Here is an 18,552-nt window from a genome sequence, read left to right as displayed (position 1 = left end):
TGAACGCATTTTTGCAGTCTGGACTTTTTGTCAGTGAAGCACGAAGGTCAAATCTTGTATACAGTGTTTCATTTTCAGCCCTGCCTAATTCAATTCGACAATTCGGGTTTTGTTTTTTTTTTGTTTTTTTCAGTTTGCTCCCGCTGCAAAATGTCCTGTCTGCTGCAGTGCCTCGCTCGGCCTGCGGGGGGCGCCTTGGGGCTTCATCGTCAACCGTGCGTGCACGTAGCGGGTGCAGCGCGCGTAAACTGCGTGCGTGTGAGCGTGCACGGGTGGACCCAGCTCAACATCCGGGGACGTGGAGCCGCAGCATCCTCATCCACCTCCTCCTCCATCTTCCTCCCGCAGCTGCTGTATCCTCCTCCTCCACCTCCCCCTCCTCCCGGCTCCTCCTACCGCTGCAGCTCGGTCAGTTTCACATCATAGTTTCAGTGTCATATTTCCATCAGTTTCCGGATTTATCCCCGTCGCGTGTCTGCTTTTGGCTTTATTTTTTATTTCGCTCTGCGTGCGCCAACCCCCCCCCCCTCTCCCGACCACCACCGTGGGGCGATGACGTAACCCGAGGCCGCCTGGCGCAGTCTGGTTTTGTTTTGCGTCCGCACGCGCTCGTGCCTCGCGACGCTGATTGGCCAACCGCCGCAGCCTGCGATCGATCGCTCACGTTCAAAAGCTGTCCGAACGGTCGACGTGTGCGTGTGACGTCACCGGTGATTTGGCGCCAGTCCGCGGGGACTGAGGAGGAATCAAGACTTCAGCTCGGTGAGAACCCTGTTGTCAATAAAGATCCGGCATTCAAAAAAGCGGGACATACTATAGATCAGGTTGTGTTCTGGGGGTTAAAGGTCACTGTTAAGGTTGGCTATCTTTCTCTCTCCCTCTCTCTCTCTTTCTCTCCCCCTCTCCCTCTACTATCAATCTCTTTCCCTCTCTACCCCCCCTCCCCCTCACCCCCATCACTCTGACATCCATCACTCTCTCTCCTTCTCTCTATATATCTCTCTATCTCTCTCTCTCTCTCCCTCTCAGGGATGTCGGTGTCTCCCGCCCTCACCGACCTGTCCCGCCTCTACCAGACGGAGTTTGTCCGCAGCGCCCGGGCCGTGGGCGTGCTGTGGGCCGTCTGCTCGCTGTGCTTTGCCATCATCCAGGTGGTGGTCCTGGTGCAGCCTTCCTGGGTCGGGACCACCTCCGCCGGCCGCCAGGGGGCGGGGCTAGCCCTGCCCAGCGGTACCCTGGGACTGTTTGAGGTGAGGAAGCGGCGGTCCAGACTTAGTAGTGTTCTTCACACCACGCCGCTGTAACCGCCCAGACACAGCAGCACGTACGACACCGTGACGTCGTGCTGCGAAATGAACTGGTTATTTTCTGGTCTTTATCATTTTTTTTTGAAAGACTGCAAAGGGAAGATTTATTATAATTATTTATTATGAGGTCACAGTAGTCCTGTCGGCCATTTTATACGCTTTTATTTTTGTATTGCAGTCTATGGGAAAAGTGCTTTTGGGCCCAATGGGATTTATTATTCAGCAGTACCTCGAGTGGCCACTGGGGAAAATTGTTGCTAGTATTTTTATTATTTATTTATTTTTTTTTTTCCTGAAGCCTCTTTAAAATGAATGAGAAACAGTTCAAACACTTAAAGCCTTACGGTTAATCTACACACTTCCTGTCTTCCCTGCCCGTCCAGGTGTGCGTGGATTCAGACTGGCCCGTCCCGGACTGCCGGGGCGGCCTGTCCAGCCTGTCCCCTCTGCCCTCCTTCCAGTCGGTGGCGGTGCTGGTGGGCGTCTCCCTGTGGGCGGTGTGGACCAGCGTGCTCTGCCTCTGCCTCTTCCGCTTCTGCAGTGCCGCCACCGTCTACAAGATCTGCGCGTGGCTGCAGCTCACGGCCGGTGAGTCCGCGAGCGCTGCTGCGTGATAAAATAAATATAAATAAAAACCACGTGATGTGAAAGGCGGGGACATTTCCTATGTTCCAGCTTTCCTATGTTGACCTCTGCAGTGATATTAGCCTGTTAGCTTGGTGTTAGCTCTCTGCTGTCTCCCTGCCGGTCTCCAGGGTTCTGCCTGGCGCTGGCGTGTCTTCTGTTTCCAGACTCCTGGGAGAGTCCAGAGATGAGAGCGCTCTGTGGCGACTCTGTGAGTATCTCTCGACCGTCTTTATAAAAGTGGCCAACAAAGCCGAGCAAATTGCGCTAAGATGCCGCTGTGTAGTCACAGTTGCCATGTTGGTGCTTGCAGGTGGGCAGCTTCTCTCCAGGAAACTGTTCGGTCCACTGGGCCTACATCCTGGCCGTGCTGGGCGTCCTGGACGCTGCTATCCTGGCAACGTTAGCGTTCGTCCTTGCTAACCGACAGGACGCCCTGTTGCCTCCAGACACCAAGGAAGGTGAGGGAGGGGTTTGGTGTCTTTTGGTTAGCTTGTCTTTAGCATTTAGTGCATGTAGCTTGGTCGTCCCTTCTAGGCCCATTCGTCAATGAATATTCTGTTTTCCTGCTAATGTACACGCCTGCTGCTCACTTAGACTCTGTGTCTTGTACCCTGAGACTTCTAGCATCCAATAGTGTTTATATAATTGTGTGGACTGCTTGCTTTAAATTACTGTTTTTCTTAATCCAGCTAAAATTAGCTTAGGTTTCGCTATAAGTGAGAATAGCTAATTGTCTTGGTGCATTATGCTAAAAATTTGCATCAGTTTTAGAACTAAACACAACAGTAGCTCATCTTTGGTTTAGCTTCACATGAACAGTTAGCGGGAACGTTTGGGCCATCCTAGTTTAGCTAGCATCGTGCATAGATGATTTTGATTTAGTTTTAATGGCCCAAAAGTAGCATTAGCCCTTTTTCTTACACAGTGTAACAGTCAAATTCTATGTTTCCATAGTGACCACTGGTCTGCTGACGTCAGCATGAAGGCGCCAGGTGAGTCACTTTTCCTCCTGCTATCATGTCTCTATAAACGGCTTGACAGAGTTGAATCGCTCTCTTCTTTTTTTTCTGGTTAGAGGTGGAGAAGAAGAAAAAGGCACCGTCACGGCGAGGCGCAGGAGAAAAACAGAAGATCTCACGATGTCGAGAATGGAGAAACAACAAACACGGAAAGAGAACAACAACAACAAGATGTTTCGGTTTAACTCGGAACCTCCGTCCGGAAACTTTTAGAAGTTTCCAGTTTCAGCTTCAGTCTCAACCTTAAAACTGAGGTTCACGCGTCTTTTTGTGTCCCAGCTGTCAAAGTGCCAAAATCCTCCCCTGCTTGTGACGTCACTTAAAGGACATTTGTGCGTCTCGTCTCTTCCCTGTCGTGGTTGTATGCTCGGAGCCACGCACTCTGATGGAACGTGTTTGTTTTTTTCAATCAGTCAGAGGTACAAACGGAAGCACAAGCAGAAACAACTGCTTCAGCTGGAAAAGTTGTAAACGTTGTCTGGTGTTAGCGTAGCGTAGCCTGACTACTCCGATTCGCACGTGTCATCATGTGAACGTTGATCCGTTAGCTTAGCCTCTGCAAACCGCTGTAGATCTAGAGTCCATTTGACTGTACCTTAGAATTAGCCTCAGCTTGAAAATAGCATACATTTTTGCTAGCGTCAAGTTAGCACCTGCTAAGAATTTGTGTTGAGTTTCCCTGATGAGAAAGCACAGACGAGGGTTTGGCTCGATTTTTAACATTTCTTGTGAAAAGCACAAAAAACAGAATGTAATTTTTTTTTTCCTTGCAGCGAGGCCAAATGTTGTGTTTTTGTCACTTTAGATGACGTTACCATAAAATCAGTTTTAGTACCTGTTGGATCCAATACAAGACTTTTTTTGCGGCGTTACCTCGCACCTAAACTCAACAGCTGTGACATTTCATTCTGTATTCATTTATCGTAAATCTTGCCAATAAATCTTCCGTAAGAAGTCACAATTGTCTGAAGTTTGCTGCACACTTGCGGTGAACTTGTCGGTATTTTAGTTCAGAATTTTAGGTTCAGAGGGAAACCTCAGAAGCACAAACACTTAAATGTGAATTTTGAATTTCTGCCAAATCTGCGGGTTGTTAAAAATTTAATATTTTACAAAGTGTGAAGGTTTGTTGCCTGTTTGCAGGTCGTTGTGTGTTGTTGTTGTTTGTGCTTGGAATGTAATCCGCATGTCCTCGTGTTTCGGATCCATCTTTGTTTGATTTGTGTGAAAATAAACAGAAAAAAAAAAAAATCCAGTTCAAGCGTACAGAGATTTTAAATTTCCTCCCCTGGGTTCCTTTTTATATTCGACCAAGTATGGTTATGTCCATCATCTGGCACACCTGTGTAAAAGGGAGCCACGCCCCCCAAAAAATTAGCTCTCCAACTGAAGCAGCAGTCGGGGTCGGACGGGTTGTGAAGTGGCGACGCAGGAAGAAGCAGCCGGACGACAGGAAGTGGGTGGTTGGACACTGACTTTAATTGACAGGTGAGATCGAGCGACGTTTTCAGTTGCACATCCATGGAGCTGCTGTACATCAAGTCGACACACACACACGCACACAACAGGAAACCGACCAATCAAAGCCACCGAGCTGCAGGTCACCTGACCGACCGCCATCTGTCTGCTAGAGCATTATGATGTTTGTTTTTTTAGCATCTTCTAGGCGGTATAGCCAAAGAACTCAAAGTCCCAGAATCCCCTACGGTAAGAACTGAACCACAGCAGGGATTCGAATTTATGAACTATGGCTCTTTTTTTTTTTTTTTTTTGCTGCCGATTGTAAACAGAAGTTTTGTCTTTTAAATTTGTGAGTCGAATTAACGTCTAGCGTCTCCTCATTGGTGGATTCATCTGAGGGGGTGTGGCCCAAACGCTTCAGCTCTCTGATTACAGCCAATCAGTTCCTTTCTCTGTCCAACTGAAAACAAAGACCTTAAAGTGAAGTTGTTTTTTTTTTACAACAATATCATCAAAAGACACCGACGCCACAAAAAGCAACGCAAAAAAACAAACAATGTTGATTTGTTATTGATTTGAAGCTAAACTGGTCAGAACCAGATGACCTCTGCGACCTCTACGACCTCTAAAATCTGAAACACCAGCAGTTTCCCGGAGCGACGAAACGTTTCAGCCACATTTTCACAAAAAAAGCAGCAAAACAAACAAACAAAGAAAACAAATAAAGAAAAACTGGTTAAAATCCTGTGGCTCCGCCCCCTACTGCTGCCTCAGGTACTCCACCACCTGCTCCACCAGCAACTGGGGGTCAAAGGCCGGCGCCGCCCTCCTGCGGCGCCGGCCGCCGCCGTTCAGTTCCCCGTTGACACGCTTCATTCGCTGCAGGCCGGCTGGTGGGCGGGGCCTCCCGACCTCCGCCGGGTCCTCGTCCTCCAGCCGCTTCACCCGCAGCAGGGGTGGGTCCGCGCTGGGCGGGGGCGGGGCCACCTCGTCCAGGGAGCGGCGGGCTCTTCTGTGGGCTGGGCCGGCTGGCGCCGCCGATAGGTCCCGCCTCATGCGGCGGGCAGTGGCGGCAGGCTGAGGGGCCGCCGGCGGGATGCCGCTGAGCAGCCTGGAGACCAAACGCCTGAAGGGGGAGACAGAGAGTCAAGGACGATCAAATGATGCCGCTGGAAACACTGGGATCACTCTCTGAAAAAATGGTGATTTTCAGGCCTTTCATTCTTTTTTTTTTTTCTTTTTCTCTTTGTATTGCGGCCTATGTGAAAAATGCTTTCTGGGGTCAATGGCCTTTTCTTTCTGCAGTACCTCAAGTGGCCACTGGAAAGAAAAAAAAAATGCCAGTCTTGTATCCAGTTCTTATAATACTTTCATGTCGGTCACCTCAGCACGTCCTGCTCACTTCCTCTTCCTCCTCCTCCCCGTCCTCCTCCTCCTCCTCCTCGGCTGGACCCTGGCGGAACCCGCCCTGCCTGCAGGGGGCGCTGCTGCCGCGCCCTCTCCAGGAGACTCTGAACCAGCTGAGGCTCCATTCTGGCCGACACAAACCAGAAAAGTAAGTTCAATACGATGGTAAAACTATTCTCCATAGCCTCCGTGTCCACTTGGTTGCGTTGCTTCCATTGCTTGTATCGTGCAGTAGAGTTCTTATCCAATCACATTGCGGCTAGCTCCTGTTGTCAGGTGCGCTGAAATCTGTCTGAGGCCAGCGGAAACGACACGGCAGGCTCCTGTCTGCTGTCAGTGAACGCACCACCGTCATGGGTAGCAGTTTTACAGTCTTTGGTGAGTAATATACAGATATGTAATTAATATACAAATTACTTGCATATCTAAAGGTTATTTCTTTTTAATTCCTCTCTTTGCACTGTACATGTGCTGCTATAGCCAGTGAATTTCCCCAATGTAGGATAAATAAAGGCGCTGTTATTGTTATTTAAACAGGCACAGGTTTCTCACACTGAGTGAGTCTAAATAAATGAAGAGACGATGTTGTCATTATCAGGCTGAGAAGTTTCATTTTATAATATTTTCAGTTGGGTGGTGTGCCATGGGATTTTCTCCATGTGGCTCAATAGGGTTGAGAGCCACAGACGTAGACTCGACCTCTGGTGGAGCTCACCTCACCTCTCTAGCAGGGCCTCGGCCAGCCGCGGCTCCAGGAGGCCCCACCAGGCGGCGGGGGGCCGGCCCATGCTCAGGCCCTGCCCGGTCTCGTCATAATCCGGGGGGGCCGCCGGGCCCTGGAAGTCAGTGGGCATGTCGTCGTCGTCGTCGTCCTCCTCCTCTTCCTCCTCCTCCACCACCTGCACCTCGGCCGGGCCGACCAATCCTGCGCCCTCCGCCTCGCTCAGTAGGCGGAGCAGTGCGGCCAGGTAGGCTGCGGACGCGTGCGATTGGTCGGTTAGAGATGGTTTCGGTTCAGGAGAGAGAGAAAGAGTTGCTCTGAGAACCAACCTGCCCGCTGCTGCTCCTCCTCCTCCTCCTGCTGCTCCCGCCTCTTGTCCCTCTCCACCAGTTGCTGCAGGGCCTGTTCCAAGCCCCGCCCCTCCCAGTCATCCGATTGGTAGTAGAGGTCGCCGGCTCCGCCCGCTCCACGGCCGGCAGGATACGACATCAGCTCCTCCTCGTAGGCCAGGGGGAGTCGCACGTCCCTGCGCTGGCGTCTGACCCCGCCCACTGACATGTCCAGGCCACGCCCCCCTGCCAGAGCTGCTGGGAGACACTGGGACAGAGCGGGAAGACAGGAAATCCAACTAAGTAAGGAGGAGGAAGTTGCCAGTTACAGCAAAACTGCTAATCCGATCTGTGTGTGTGTGTGTGTGTGTGTGTGTGTGTGTGTGTGTGCGTGTGGGAAGTCCAGACCCAAGAAAAAGATCAACGATTGGCGGCACCCCCCGTCCGTTTCCCCCACAGCACACAGTCAACTGACGGCCACAAACGCGGGGCTAATCGAGCCCTCTGAACTTGTGACTCAGCAACCTGACAAGAGTCACATGACCAATCGGCAACCCAGCGGTGACTCAGCAGTCAGAAGGTCACAGGAGGAGGAGGACCCACGGATTTAAAGTGGTGGTGAGTTCAGGGCGCTGCTGGGTGCTGGGTCCAACGTTCACTTCCTGTTTTGGACCTCATCGCTCAGGGACGCTGCACAGGGGTCAAAGGTCAGAGGGCCGACTGGAGGCGAGGTGGGGCCGAGGGTCCAAGGCAGGTGGGGCTGTCGCTGCAAGGCTAATGCTTACGGATTTTCTTCTTGAAGTTGTGATGTCATCAACTCATCCAGAGTTAGCGGTTAGCAGTTAGCAGTGAACAGCTTTATCGGCCACCTGCTCGGACAAACCGGAGCCACTGTGTCACCTCTGCCAGTTTTTTTTCTGCACAAACTAACAAAACGCTAGCTAACAACGCCAACAGCAGCAGCAGCAGTCAGCTCAATTTCCTGTCGCAGTGTTTGTCCGAGCGCTGCTGCCGTCCAGTCGGTGATGGACGACAACAATATCTCTCTGAGCCAATCAGCTCGGCGGCGCCTGAAGGCAGAGCTCGCCACTACTCGTGTTTTCTCCTTTCAGATTGGAGAGAGAATTTCTCGTGAAGCAGCTTCAGACCCCAGATGCCGCTGAAGCTGCTGAGTCACAGCGTCGACCTGCAGATTGGGATATTACAGAGTTTTTTTTTTTTTTTTAATGGAATAATCAGATGAGTGTTCATGTCGCCATCCACTGAGGGCCGTGAGCGTTAGTGTTAGCACTGTTAGCATTAGCTCGTGTTGACGTCTTTCTGATGAAACGTAATATCGTCCTTTGAGGTTTGAAGGACAGAAGAAGGGATTTGTAGTCTCTCTCTCCGTCTCTGTCTCTGTCTCTGTCTCTCTCTCTCTCTGTCTCTGTCTCTGTCTCTCTCTCTCTCTAACTCTCTCTCTCTCTCTCTGTCTCTCTCTCTCACTCTCTCTGTCTCTCTCTCTCTCTCCCTCTCTCTCTCTCTCTCTCTGTCTCTCTCTCTAACACACCCACACACACACCCACACACACACACACACACACACACACACGCACCCTGTTTTTCTGACCTCCGAGGACCTCAGTGATGTTGAACATCATCGGGTCCTGACAGTCTTAAAGGCTAAACGTCACATCTGAACTAAAATGTTTGCATCAGCAGAGCACCGCTGGCCTTTTGCACACGCACACACACACACACACACACACACCCACACACACACAGAGGAAACTGTGTGTAACCTGTCCGATGCTGTTGCCGTGGGTAACCTCCTCCCCCTCCTCCCCCTGTCGCTATGGCGACATGATTTGAGACAAAATGTTCCTGCAGTTACAGCATTGTGGCGTGTACACACACACACACACACACACACACACACACACACACACACACACACACATAAACACAGCCGTCCTGATACCTATAATAATTCAATAAAGGGAGCAGTCAACACTGTGTAAAAAAAATCAGGTAAAGGACAAACACACACACACACCGACCTGCACATATGCACGCACACACACACACACACACACACACACACACACACACACACACAGTGATGTAACAGCATCGACAGGCAGGTGGAAAACAACCAGCAGAATTGGACTCAGTAACATAACAATAAATCAACACCCTCTCTCTCTCTCTCGCTCTCTCTCTCTCTCTCTCACTGTGTCGACGATGCGACTCGTCCCTACCTGGACGGTGTGCAGGAGAGTGGCGCCGAGCAGCAGGAGGCCCAGAGATGCCATGCTGCCTCGCTGACACGCACACACACACAGACACACACTGAGCCCAGACGCACTGAGTCATCTGATAAAGGAGGGAGGAGCCGGGAGGGGAGGGGTGGAGCCTGATCCGTGGTGGAAGACCGAGAGGGAGAGAGAGAGATAAAGAGAGAGAGAAAGAGAGAGAGAGCTAAAGTAATTAGATATTGGGCGAGGAGAAGGGGAGGGGGTGGAGTGATTAAATAGAGTGAAGGAGAGGATAAAGGAGGGGGGAGGTAGGGGAGGAGGTGTGGGTGAGAAGAGGAAGACAGGAAGTGGTGGGAGGAAGCGCAGGAGGCACTAGGAGAGAGGGGGGTGAGTGAGAAGAGGAAGACAGGAAGCGGAGGGGGGAGAAGGAGGAAGAGCAGGGGGACAAGGGGAGGTGATGGAGGGCTGAGGAGGTGATGGAGGAGAAGAAGGGGAGGGAGGGGAGGAGAAGGAGAAGGAGGTGATAGAAGAGAAGGGAGGAGCAGGAGGGAAGAAGGAGGAGCAGGAGGGGGAAAGAGCTGTGAGGAGGTGATAGAGGAGAAGGAGGGACCAGGAAAGAGAAGGAGGAAGAGGGGAGGGGGATGGGTGAGGAGGTGATGGATGGATGGATCATTAATTTTTTCTCCCTTTGTTCCCCCGCTGAGTCATGTTTTTGCTCATTTGGATGATTCATCCTCTCACAACGCCGGTCACATGATCACTGGGACGGCTCGGCCATTCACTCGTTTGGCTCCTCCACCTCTCCGTCATTCATCTCCTCATTCGCTTCCTTTGGCTCCTTTGCTCCCTTGTTCATCCCTCAGGAGGAGGCGGTTCGAAAAAAGAAAGAAAGCAAGCAAGGGGGCGGAGCCGAGTCCAGTTGGCTGTTTATTGAAACTTTACACTGATTAAACACAGCAGGTGGGCGGGGGCGTGGGGAAAGAGGTGGGGGAGCGGGCGGGGGTCTCCATAGCAACGAGTCACACACATCATCATCATCACTGTCAACACTGTCGCCATGGCTATTGATGCTGCTGATTAGACAATCATCACACAGGAAGTTACATCACAGAGGCGGGGGGCAGGAGGGAGGGGCCACAGAGAAGAACATTGAGAGGGGGAGTGGCCAAATGAGGGAGGGGGGAGGAGGAAGAGAGAGGAGGAAGCATCATATAGGAGAGTGATAGAAAAACAGGATGTGAGGAAGGAAAAAAAAAAGAACAACAAAACAGATGAGGTCTGGATGAAATCAGGAGGAGAAAGGGAGGAATGAAGTATGCAAGTATGGAGGGAAGAAGAGACACTCTCTCAGTGACAGTCACGCCTGTACAGGAAAACAGGAAGTAGAATCACACTGATCATCAGGTTACTGTACAACACGAGCGGAAAACACGGCACCATGCGGAGGAAGATACCAACGCTAAAAACAGCTTCACTTTCCTCAAGAAACAACAAAAAGAAAAAGCACCCGGAATTTATTCTTCAGGACCAGGACCAGGACCAGGACTGGGACCAGGGCCAGAACCAGAGCTTCTTACAGCGAGACAGACAAATCAAAAGTTTGTGTGTAACAAAAACATTGGCCTCTATATATATTGTGGTGCAAATTGAGGACATGTCACAGGCTACAGTTCTTAGTTGCTAGCTATCTGGTAGCATTTTGCAAACAGTGGCTAGGGCAGTTCAAGTAGCATTGGCTAGCTCGATAAGCTACCTACGCACTGCTGGCATCAGTCTGTGAAATATAAAATTAATAATCCAGCCAACTGCTGCTAGCTTGTAAACTAGCATGGTTTGCGTTAGTTTGTGTCACTTGCCCATTTAGTAACGAGAAACCTCACAGCGCAGATCACAAAATGCACACTAATGCAAACGCCACATACTAAGCTCAATTTAACTGTAGCGGTGATATCACAGCTAGCTGGTCATTGCAATTGTGAGCGTATTTAGCTTTGCATTAGCAAAACGCTAACTGAAGTCCTGCCAAGCTGTATTAGAAGCCATGGCTGTTGTTTGCCACCAGAAAGGTTTATTGCAATTACAGAAATTAGCTAGCCAACCAAAATAGCATAGAATATCCGATTAGCAATTAATTTATGTTTTACTATCTGTTTGGAGGAGCAGCAGGAAGGTGAAAAGACAGCCAAGCTCGTTAATCAAACACACAAACTGACACCTGGCAGGAAGTTGGACCTCAGACCACTCGTCCGCAATGACATCACTTCCTGCGCCGATATTTACATGCAGCAAGACAAAGAGCTAGGGGGGCGACGTCGCCGGGCGAGGCAGGGCTGGATCTAGTCTGGTGCCTGGTTGGGTGTGAGGACTTGCGAAGGCATTTTGAGATGCTTCCTGATTGGCCTGGTCTGTTGCTCTGAAGTAGAATTTTTGGGCTCGATAGGAAACGGAAATAAACGATTCAGTCTATATTATATATCTGTTCAAATTGATATCTATACAACACAAACATACATTCTCTCCACAGATTATGTACTTTAATATGAATAACTCTTATTGACATTGTTTTAGAAGATTTTTTTTATATCCCTTGTTGTTGTTGTTGTTGTTGTTTTGGTTCTTTGTTCAAGTCGTGAATCTTGTTATTTATGACTCCCTTTTCATCAGGTACGTCTTGATTCCGGATTTTGGAACATTTATGTCTTCCTCAACATTTCTAATATCCCTCCCCCAACCCAACCCATGAACGGCAGAGTGTTGCATTGTGGGTCGCTTGTGGGCGACCCGCTGTTTGTTCACTCCGGTGATTCCCTGTGAAGGAACAGAAAGGGGGAAAAAAATCTTGTTATTTACACACTGGCCAGGAATAAGAATCTAATGCACCCCTTACTTAATTCCAGCACACCCACCTGTTTCCTGTTGGCTCACATCTGATTAGAAAAGGAGGTGGGCCCCCCCTGCTGGGCATAGCCTTGACCCTGCTGAGCCTCCTGAAAAAAAGGAGAAGAAAATCAGCACGACTTGGAAGTTGTCAATAAAGTTTTTCAGTTTTTTCTTCAAACTTTAAAAAAAAACAAACAAACAAAACAATGAATTGGTTGAGCAAGAAATGGTCAGATCAGTCGTAGAATCAATGAAGGTCTTGTTGTTTTTATTCTTGGACCCTCCACCAGCCGGGGCACTCCGATCACCTGGTTGTATCCCTGCTGGTTGTAGTCGGGTTGGTATCCACCCTGGCTGCCGGCGTAAGGGTCCTGTTCGTACGCCCCCTGCTGGGCGTAGGCATCTCCGGCGGGTGGTTTCTCCTGGGGAGGCGGAGGCCGCATGAAGGGAGCGATGATGCCCGTCTCCTTGAAGACAAACCAGAGGTTCCCCGTCCACAGCACCAGGTTGATGAAGCCAAAAGCCTGGAGAAAAGAAGATGTGGAAAAAAGAAGATGACGCTTTGAAATAATCTTGTATCTTCAATTGATTTAAGTAAATGACATTCATTTCAATTCAATGACATCTTACTTTCAGATCATCTGGCATACTATGTTGACTTGACTTGAATTGAATAGACTTAAATTGAATTGAATTGAATTGAATGAAAGCCCATTTAATGCCATCATACTTTTGGATAATCCCGTATCTCCAATTGAGTTGAGATAAAATCCATTGAATTGAATTCACTTCAATTCAATCCAATTTAATCGCAGCATATGTTTAGATAATCACGTATATTCTGTTCTGAATCGATCATTAATTCTGGTGAATTGAATTCAATTGAATTGAAAGCTGGGAGAGGCTCCAGCAGACCCCGCAACCCTGAGTTCAGGAAGAAACAGGTATTGAAAATGGATGTATAGACGAATTTAATTGAAATGTATTCAATGACATTGTGCTTTTGGATAATCCCGTTTCTCCTATTGAACTGAATTGAATTGAATTGAATTGAATTGAATTGAATTGAAATGAATTGAATTGAATTGAATTGAATTGAATTGAATTGAATTGAATGACATCATACTCTTGAATAAATCTGTATCTCCAATTGAACTAAATTGAATGAATTGAATTCAGTTCAGTTCATTTGAATTAAATTCTATTAATTTCAATGACATCACACTTAGAATTGAACTGGATTAAAATACCTTCAAATAAATCATTCTTTTGGATAATCCTGTGTCTCCTATTGAATTAAATTGAATTGAATTGAATTCAGAGACATCATTTCATTTAGATAATCTGGTACATCCTGTTGAATTGAACTGATTTGAATGGAACTGAATTGAATTGATTTGAATGGAACTGAATTGAATTAAATTCAATGACATCATACTCTCGGATAATCCCGCATTGGTCCTTTACGACTAGAACAAGGCTCCAAACCAAATCAAATTGGGTGGTTGTCCATCCTGGGCTTGGACTTTGAATGTGGCTCACAGCCGGACGCTGGTCTTACCACAGAGGTGTTGAGTCCAGACATGACCGGGTCGTGGACTTCGCGGCAGCGGTTCTCCTTGTTCTCGCAGGCTTCAATCATGGTGATGACTTCGTCGGGGTCAGTGGCCTTCTTCACGTCGGACAGTCCCGTGGCCCAGGCAGACGAGCTCACCAGCCACATGAAGGCAAAGACAGCAGTCACTCCCAGGTCCTGAAAAACACACACACACACACACACACACACACACAAAATTCCATGATGCCGAGTCCAGCAGCACTGACAGAGAGACTCCCTTACAGTAACCCTAACAGTTGATCCCATTGACTGTACACAGTATAAAGATAGACAGAGTTGTCATGACCTCGCCCACTGGTTCTGAAGCCACCATCTAGAGTTTTCGGTCCAAAACCAGGTTGGAGCTTTAGTGTGACCCTAGACTACGCCCCCCACTGGTAAGATGACTACAGTTGGCTGCTAAATATTAGCCACGCCCAACTCTTTACGGCGATTTTTATTCAAATTTAGACAAATTCAGACAAAATTTACATTTTTTTCTTCAGTTTTTCAGATTGTTCATTATTTTTTCAGACCAACAGAATTTGTGAGTTTCTAACTTGTAGGACGTTGTTTGGTTCAACTCGATTTGTCTTTCTTGATTTAATCATCAGAAGTCGAGGTGTGGCAGCGAGGTGGGCGGACTCACGATGAGAGGACCCTTGTTGTTCTCCTTGTACTTCTCAAAGAAGAAGACATAGATGCTCAGAGCCGCCGTGGAGTAGAGGAAGGCAAAGACGCCGATGGTGACAAAGAACTCGGCGGAGGAAGAGTAGTCGCCAACCAGGAAGACACGATCCTTGCTCCCGCTCTTACAGCTGGGCGCGTCAAAGTACTCCTGGTGGAGTCTGATTGGAAGAGGAGGTTTTAGGAACTGAACGCCCGGCACAAATGTTCAGCTTTGATGGCTTCTAGCTAAGCTTGCCGCTGGGGCAGTCACTGGCTGAGCTGTTTGTGCTTCACTGACCTGAAGGGATATTCAAACTCCACCTCGATGCTCAGGTCACTTTCGTTCCGGTTCTTGCACTCCACCGCCACGCGGAACATCCCGGAGTAACTGCCGCAAGTGGAGAAGGCAAAGATGGCGAAGAACTGGAAAGGACGACAAAGAGGGTTAAGAAACAAGCAAACAAAAACACACACACAAACCATCTATAACATTGTTACACCCAAAGTCTGGCCTAGCGCCACTGTCGCGCCAGCCGAGTCCTGCGAAGGCTAATTTCTCTGTTGACTCCTGCGGGTCAACAGAGTTGATCTGGACACACACACACACATACACACACAACTGAAAAACAAGTGATTTTTACAAGGAACAACAATCCTTTTTTGTTTTTTTGTATTTAATACATGTCATTGTTTTGCTGTATTGAGTTTTTCGACACGGCAAAAGTCTGTTTTTTCAAAGTCAGCCAAACTGCGAAATAAACATATTCTTCTCCATCACCAGTATCAGCATCATCAACATCATTAGCAGCAACATCATTACTGTTATTGAGCCGCGAGCTGACTGAGGCCCACATCAGTGAGCAGATGGTCACAGTGAGACTGCTCTGCTGTGTGCACGCCTGTGTGTGTGTGTGTGTGTGTTTGTTTGTGTGTGTGTGTGTGTGTGTGTGTGTGTATTTGTTTGTTTGTGTGTGTGTGTGTGTGTGTGTGTGTGTGTGTGTGTGTGTGTGTGTGTGTGTATTTGCTGTGATGCGGCGGCGCCATGTTTGAAGAACAGAAGGGAGGTTTTACATCTTCCTGCTGCTGCTTCCGAGTGCTTTGTCTTTGCAGCTTTGAGAACGTTGGAAAATGTCTTCAGACGTTCCACTGAATTGTTTTTTATTTTTAAATATATTTTTACACCTTTTCTAAACGTTTCTAACCTTCCGGAGAAACTGAGTTTCAGTTGGGGATCCCCAAAGGAATCCCCTCGCAAAAACTCAACAATCAGATTCATTTTTCGGCCCGGCCAGAATGTGAACGGACCAATCAGCAGGCAATCCTCGGAGGGGATAGGGGGGGAACGCTACAGCCAGAAACAGGAAGCTGTTGCCAGCTGCTGGACGATGCAGTTTGACCTGCAGCTGTTAGCAAGCTGAGACAAACAAAGTGTTCGTCCAATCACCTACCAAGGTTTAGGACACGCCCCTTTCTTTCCCCCCCGCCCCCCTCGTGATTATGTTCAATGCATCCTGTGGTTTAGGAAAAGACACCACCTAGTGTTCACATAGCTATTTCTATGTGGTTCGTCCTAAAGAAACCATACCTGCTGCTGCCAGAGGGGGGCAGTGTTGCCTTAAAGCTTTATTGTTGTCTCAGGACAAGAAAAAGAAGAAATTGGCCAAAGTGTTGTTTTTTTTTTTTTTTTTAATGCATGAGATGGAGAATAATTTTAGACAGTGTGTCAGATTCTGGTTGCTGTCCTCTAGTGGAAGTATTCCTGTCTTCGGGGACATTTGTGGGCGTGTCAGTCGGTGATGTGTCAGTCTGATGGTATGATGGATGTTGTGTCGTGTCGCGGCTCCACTCACCCATTGTAAGGCCTTGATGAAGCCCAGAGGAACCTTCAGCACCCGGAACTGTCCCTGGGCCACCAGCTGCACACACACACACACACACACACACACACACACACACACACACACACACAGAGGTGATATGTTTACTGACAATTAATAAATACAGTTTGAAATGTAAAGAAGATTTTTTTCACAGCAAAGAAACAGGCAGCGTATCAGCAGCTGGTTCTGGATCGATCAGTCAGCAGATCGATGACTCCTCTCCGGTGTCTCGTCCTGGATCGCAAGTCAATAAACCAGAGGAACCAGTGGAGCCAAAGACTCCCACAGTTTCCTGCCAGTGATACCTGTGTGCGCGCAGTACCGCCTTCCATCCACTGGGAGGCTGGCGGGCGACCGACCGACTATGTCATGTGTCCCGAAAACCGAATCAATTGTTACTTTGCCGCGGCAGCTGCGCTGAAATGCAGCAGGAGTTCCACTGGCTGCTGACTTCATGCAAAACAGAGTGCAGTTTTTTGGAGGGCATGTTGCCTTTAACAGGCGACCGCTGCATAAAATGCCACCCTGTGTGTGTGTGTGTGTGTGTGTGTGTGTGTGTGTGTGTGTGTGTGTGTGTGTGTGTGTGGACGCCGGCAGCAACGCCCCCTGGACACGAATCCACATTTGGTTGCTGCAATTTTCATCAACCAACATCACAGGTGTGAACTGAGACTGACGGGAACCAAAAGCGTGAAATAAAATGAAAAAAATGAAGATTGAAGATGTGTGATGGACGAGTGAGGAGCTGTCACACTGGACACAGTGTGACAGAAGTCTGTAGATTGATAGCAGCGGGAGAAGATGCCACCAAAGGGTGGATATTCAAGCACAGCGATTGTTGCTGTGATGGAGGAAAACGGGGGGGGGTTGAGGGGAAGGGGCGGCGGTTATAGGGGAGGAAAGGATGGGGGAGGAGGGGGAGGAAGTAAACCCAGGTGAACCGAATTAAACCTGAGTTAACGCAGCACACACGAGGTGCTGCTGTAGCAGACTCATCAGCATCAGCATTACCCTCTTCATCATCATCATCATCATCGTCGTCATCATCACCATCAGCAGCAGATTCAGCATCATTATCACCATCACCTTCACAATCATCATCATCATCATCTTCTTCTTCTTCTTCTTTATCTTCTTGCTCTTTATCTAGAACAACATCAGCCTCTCCAACAGAGAGGAAACCCTCCTCCTCTCCGGCTGCCATTTTACACACACATACAGAGAGAGAGAGAGAGGGAGAGAGAGAGAGAGAGAGAGAGAGAGAGAGAGAGAGAGAGAGAGAGAGAGAGAGAGACGACGACGACGACGACGACGATGAAATTATTCATCACGCGAGCACGACGCCTGGGACTGCGGTCCACTGGGCCTCTTTGCAGGGTAGTAGAAGCTGCCGGAACCGGGCCGCAGCGGCTCCGACACCTGGCGGAAACAACCGAAAGCGCCCGAGCGACCGCGGCGAGGACTTTAATCTGTCAAATCGCGTCCAATCAGTCAGTCAGTCAGTCAGTCAGTCCGTCCAGGGAGCAGGAACACAAACAGGCTCCATTTTCCCGGTGAAATAATCCCGGATTACAGCAAGAATAAAATCAAATAAATCAGACCGATTGGCCACATTTATTTATTTATCTATCTATCCATCTATTTATTTATTTATTTATTTATTTATCATCATCGTCATCACCATCAAATCTGTTTCAGTTGATTTTGGTGCGGGACAGACAGACAGAAGGACGCGGTAACTACGTCCACACACACCGCGTCAGTCTGTCCCTGATGCGGCCCGCGCCGCAGAGACGCTCCCCCGGCCGACGGATATAAACACGGAGCCTCCCACATCCTGGCGGCCCCGCAGCAGCGTAAAGACACGGTCGTGTGAGATGAAAATGAATAATAATAATAATAATATAATATAACAATTTTCCGTACCTGATTTACGATGTCCATCCTGCCGCCTGTCGAGAGGAGAGAGGAGATGGAGAGGTGGAGGAGGAGGAGGAGGAGGGAGGAGACAAGGGGAGGAGGGAGGAGTGGGGGAGGGAGGAGGCACGGTTCGGGGGGAGGCGCTCTGCGTCATTTATTTTTTATTTACCCGTCATTTGAACTAATGAAAAATAAATGATATCTTTTTTTTTTTTTTTTGACGTAGCCTACCTTTTAATTCGAGTCTCCTGAGGCTTGAATGTTTCTACTCGGATGATTTGCTGCTGTTTTGATTCTATACATAAAAGGCGACAAAATTCCAAGGAGGAGAGGGAGGGGGAGCTTCACACTTCCGCCCTGTTTGTGATGCGGGTCTCCTGGCGACTGGGCATCAAAAGACGATGATAAAGGCGCCGCCTACGTCACTTGGTCGGCGGCGACGTAGGAACGTAGAATGACGGCCGTCGATATATCTGCGTGACGTCGGACGGTGGCGGT

At 48.8% G+C, this 18,552-nt stretch overlaps 3 protein-coding genes across 3 annotated transcripts; 1 reads left to right on the top strand and 2 right to left on the bottom strand.

Moving 5' to 3' along the window:
- Positions 1 to 255: 255 nt before the first annotated feature.
- On the top strand, positions 256 to 4,216 carry lhfpl4b (LHFPL tetraspan subfamily member 4b). Its single transcript, XM_076026793.1, has 7 exons — positions 256 to 762; positions 1,030 to 1,250; positions 1,691 to 1,895; positions 2,063 to 2,142; positions 2,245 to 2,392; positions 2,889 to 2,926; positions 3,012 to 4,216. The coding sequence occupies exons 2-6, from the start codon at positions 1,032 to 1,034 to the stop codon at positions 2,915 to 2,917; spliced, it is 681 nt and encodes a 226-aa protein (XP_075882908.1). The 5' UTR covers positions 256 to 762; positions 1,030 to 1,031; the 3' UTR covers positions 2,918 to 2,926; positions 3,012 to 4,216.
- A 197-nt stretch (positions 4,217 to 4,413) lies between these two features.
- On the bottom strand, positions 4,414 to 9,269 carry pcsk1nl (proprotein convertase subtilisin/kexin type 1 inhibitor, like). The gene is made up of 5 exons (XM_076026773.1): positions 9,112 to 9,269; positions 6,872 to 7,139; positions 6,542 to 6,794; positions 5,798 to 5,947; positions 4,414 to 5,540 (listed from the first exon to the last, which is right to left on the bottom strand). The coding sequence occupies exons 1-5, from the start codon at positions 9,163 to 9,165 to the stop codon at positions 5,174 to 5,176; spliced, it is 1,092 nt and encodes a 363-aa protein (XP_075882888.1). The 5' UTR covers positions 9,166 to 9,269; the 3' UTR covers positions 4,414 to 5,173.
- A 748-nt stretch (positions 9,270 to 10,017) lies between these two features.
- Positions 10,018 to 18,342, bottom strand: LOC142888460 (synaptophysin-like). The gene is made up of 9 exons (XM_076026771.1): positions 18,289 to 18,342; positions 18,061 to 18,088; positions 16,105 to 16,170; positions 14,553 to 14,677; positions 14,235 to 14,433; positions 13,550 to 13,741; positions 12,297 to 12,512; positions 12,027 to 12,095; positions 10,018 to 11,921 (listed from the first exon to the last, which is right to left on the bottom strand). Exons 2-8 carry the CDS (start codon positions 18,076 to 18,078, stop codon positions 12,030 to 12,032), a joined length of 882 nt encoding a protein of 293 aa, XP_075882886.1. The 5' UTR covers positions 18,079 to 18,088; positions 18,289 to 18,342; the 3' UTR covers positions 10,018 to 11,921; positions 12,027 to 12,029.
- Between the last annotated feature and the right edge of the window lie 210 nt (positions 18,343 to 18,552).

Source organism: Nelusetta ayraudi, unplaced genomic scaffold (assembly GCF_046127955.1).
Source record: "Nelusetta ayraudi isolate G7.1 ecotype Tasmania unplaced genomic scaffold, CSIRO-AGI_Nayr_v1 ptg000019l, whole genome shotgun sequence".
Lineage (NCBI taxonomy): Eukaryota > Metazoa > Chordata > Actinopteri > Tetraodontiformes > Monacanthidae > Nelusetta > Nelusetta ayraudi.
Note: the sequence above shows the minus strand (reverse complement) of the source record. Positions and strands in the feature narration are given on the sequence as shown.

Coding starts and splice junctions, on each gene's coding strand:
- lhfpl4b (XM_076026793.1), top strand. CDS start 1,032: ATGTCGGTGTCTCCCGCCCTCACCGACCTGTCCCGCCTCTACCAGACG. Junction 1,896..2,062: donor GTGGCTGCAGCTCACGGCCG/GTGAGTCCGCGA, acceptor GCCGGTCTCCAG/GGTTCTGCCTGGCGCTGGCG. Junction 2,143..2,244: donor GAGCGCTCTGTGGCGACTCT/GTGAGTATCTCT, acceptor TGGTGCTTGCAG/GTGGGCAGCTTCTCTCCAGG.
- pcsk1nl (XM_076026773.1), bottom strand. CDS start 9,165: ATGGCATCTCTGGGCCTCCTGCTGCTCGGCGCCACTCTCCTGCACACC. Junction 6,795..6,871: donor GGAGGAGCAGCAGCGGGCAG/GTTGGTTCTCAG, acceptor ACGCGTCCGCAG/CCTACCTGGCCGCACTGCTC. Junction 5,541..5,797: donor AGTGAGCAGGACGTGCTGAG/GTGACCGACATG, acceptor CTCCCCCTTCAG/GCGTTTGGTCTCCAGGCTGC.
- LOC142888460 (XM_076026771.1), bottom strand. Junction 14,434..14,552: donor GAGTTTGAATATCCCTTCAG/GTCAGTGAAGCA, acceptor TCTTCCAATCAG/ACTCCACCAGGAGTACTTTG. Junction 13,742..14,234: donor ACAACAAGGGTCCTCTCATC/GTGAGTCCGCCC, acceptor TGTGTTTTTCAG/GACCTGGGAGTGACTGCTGT.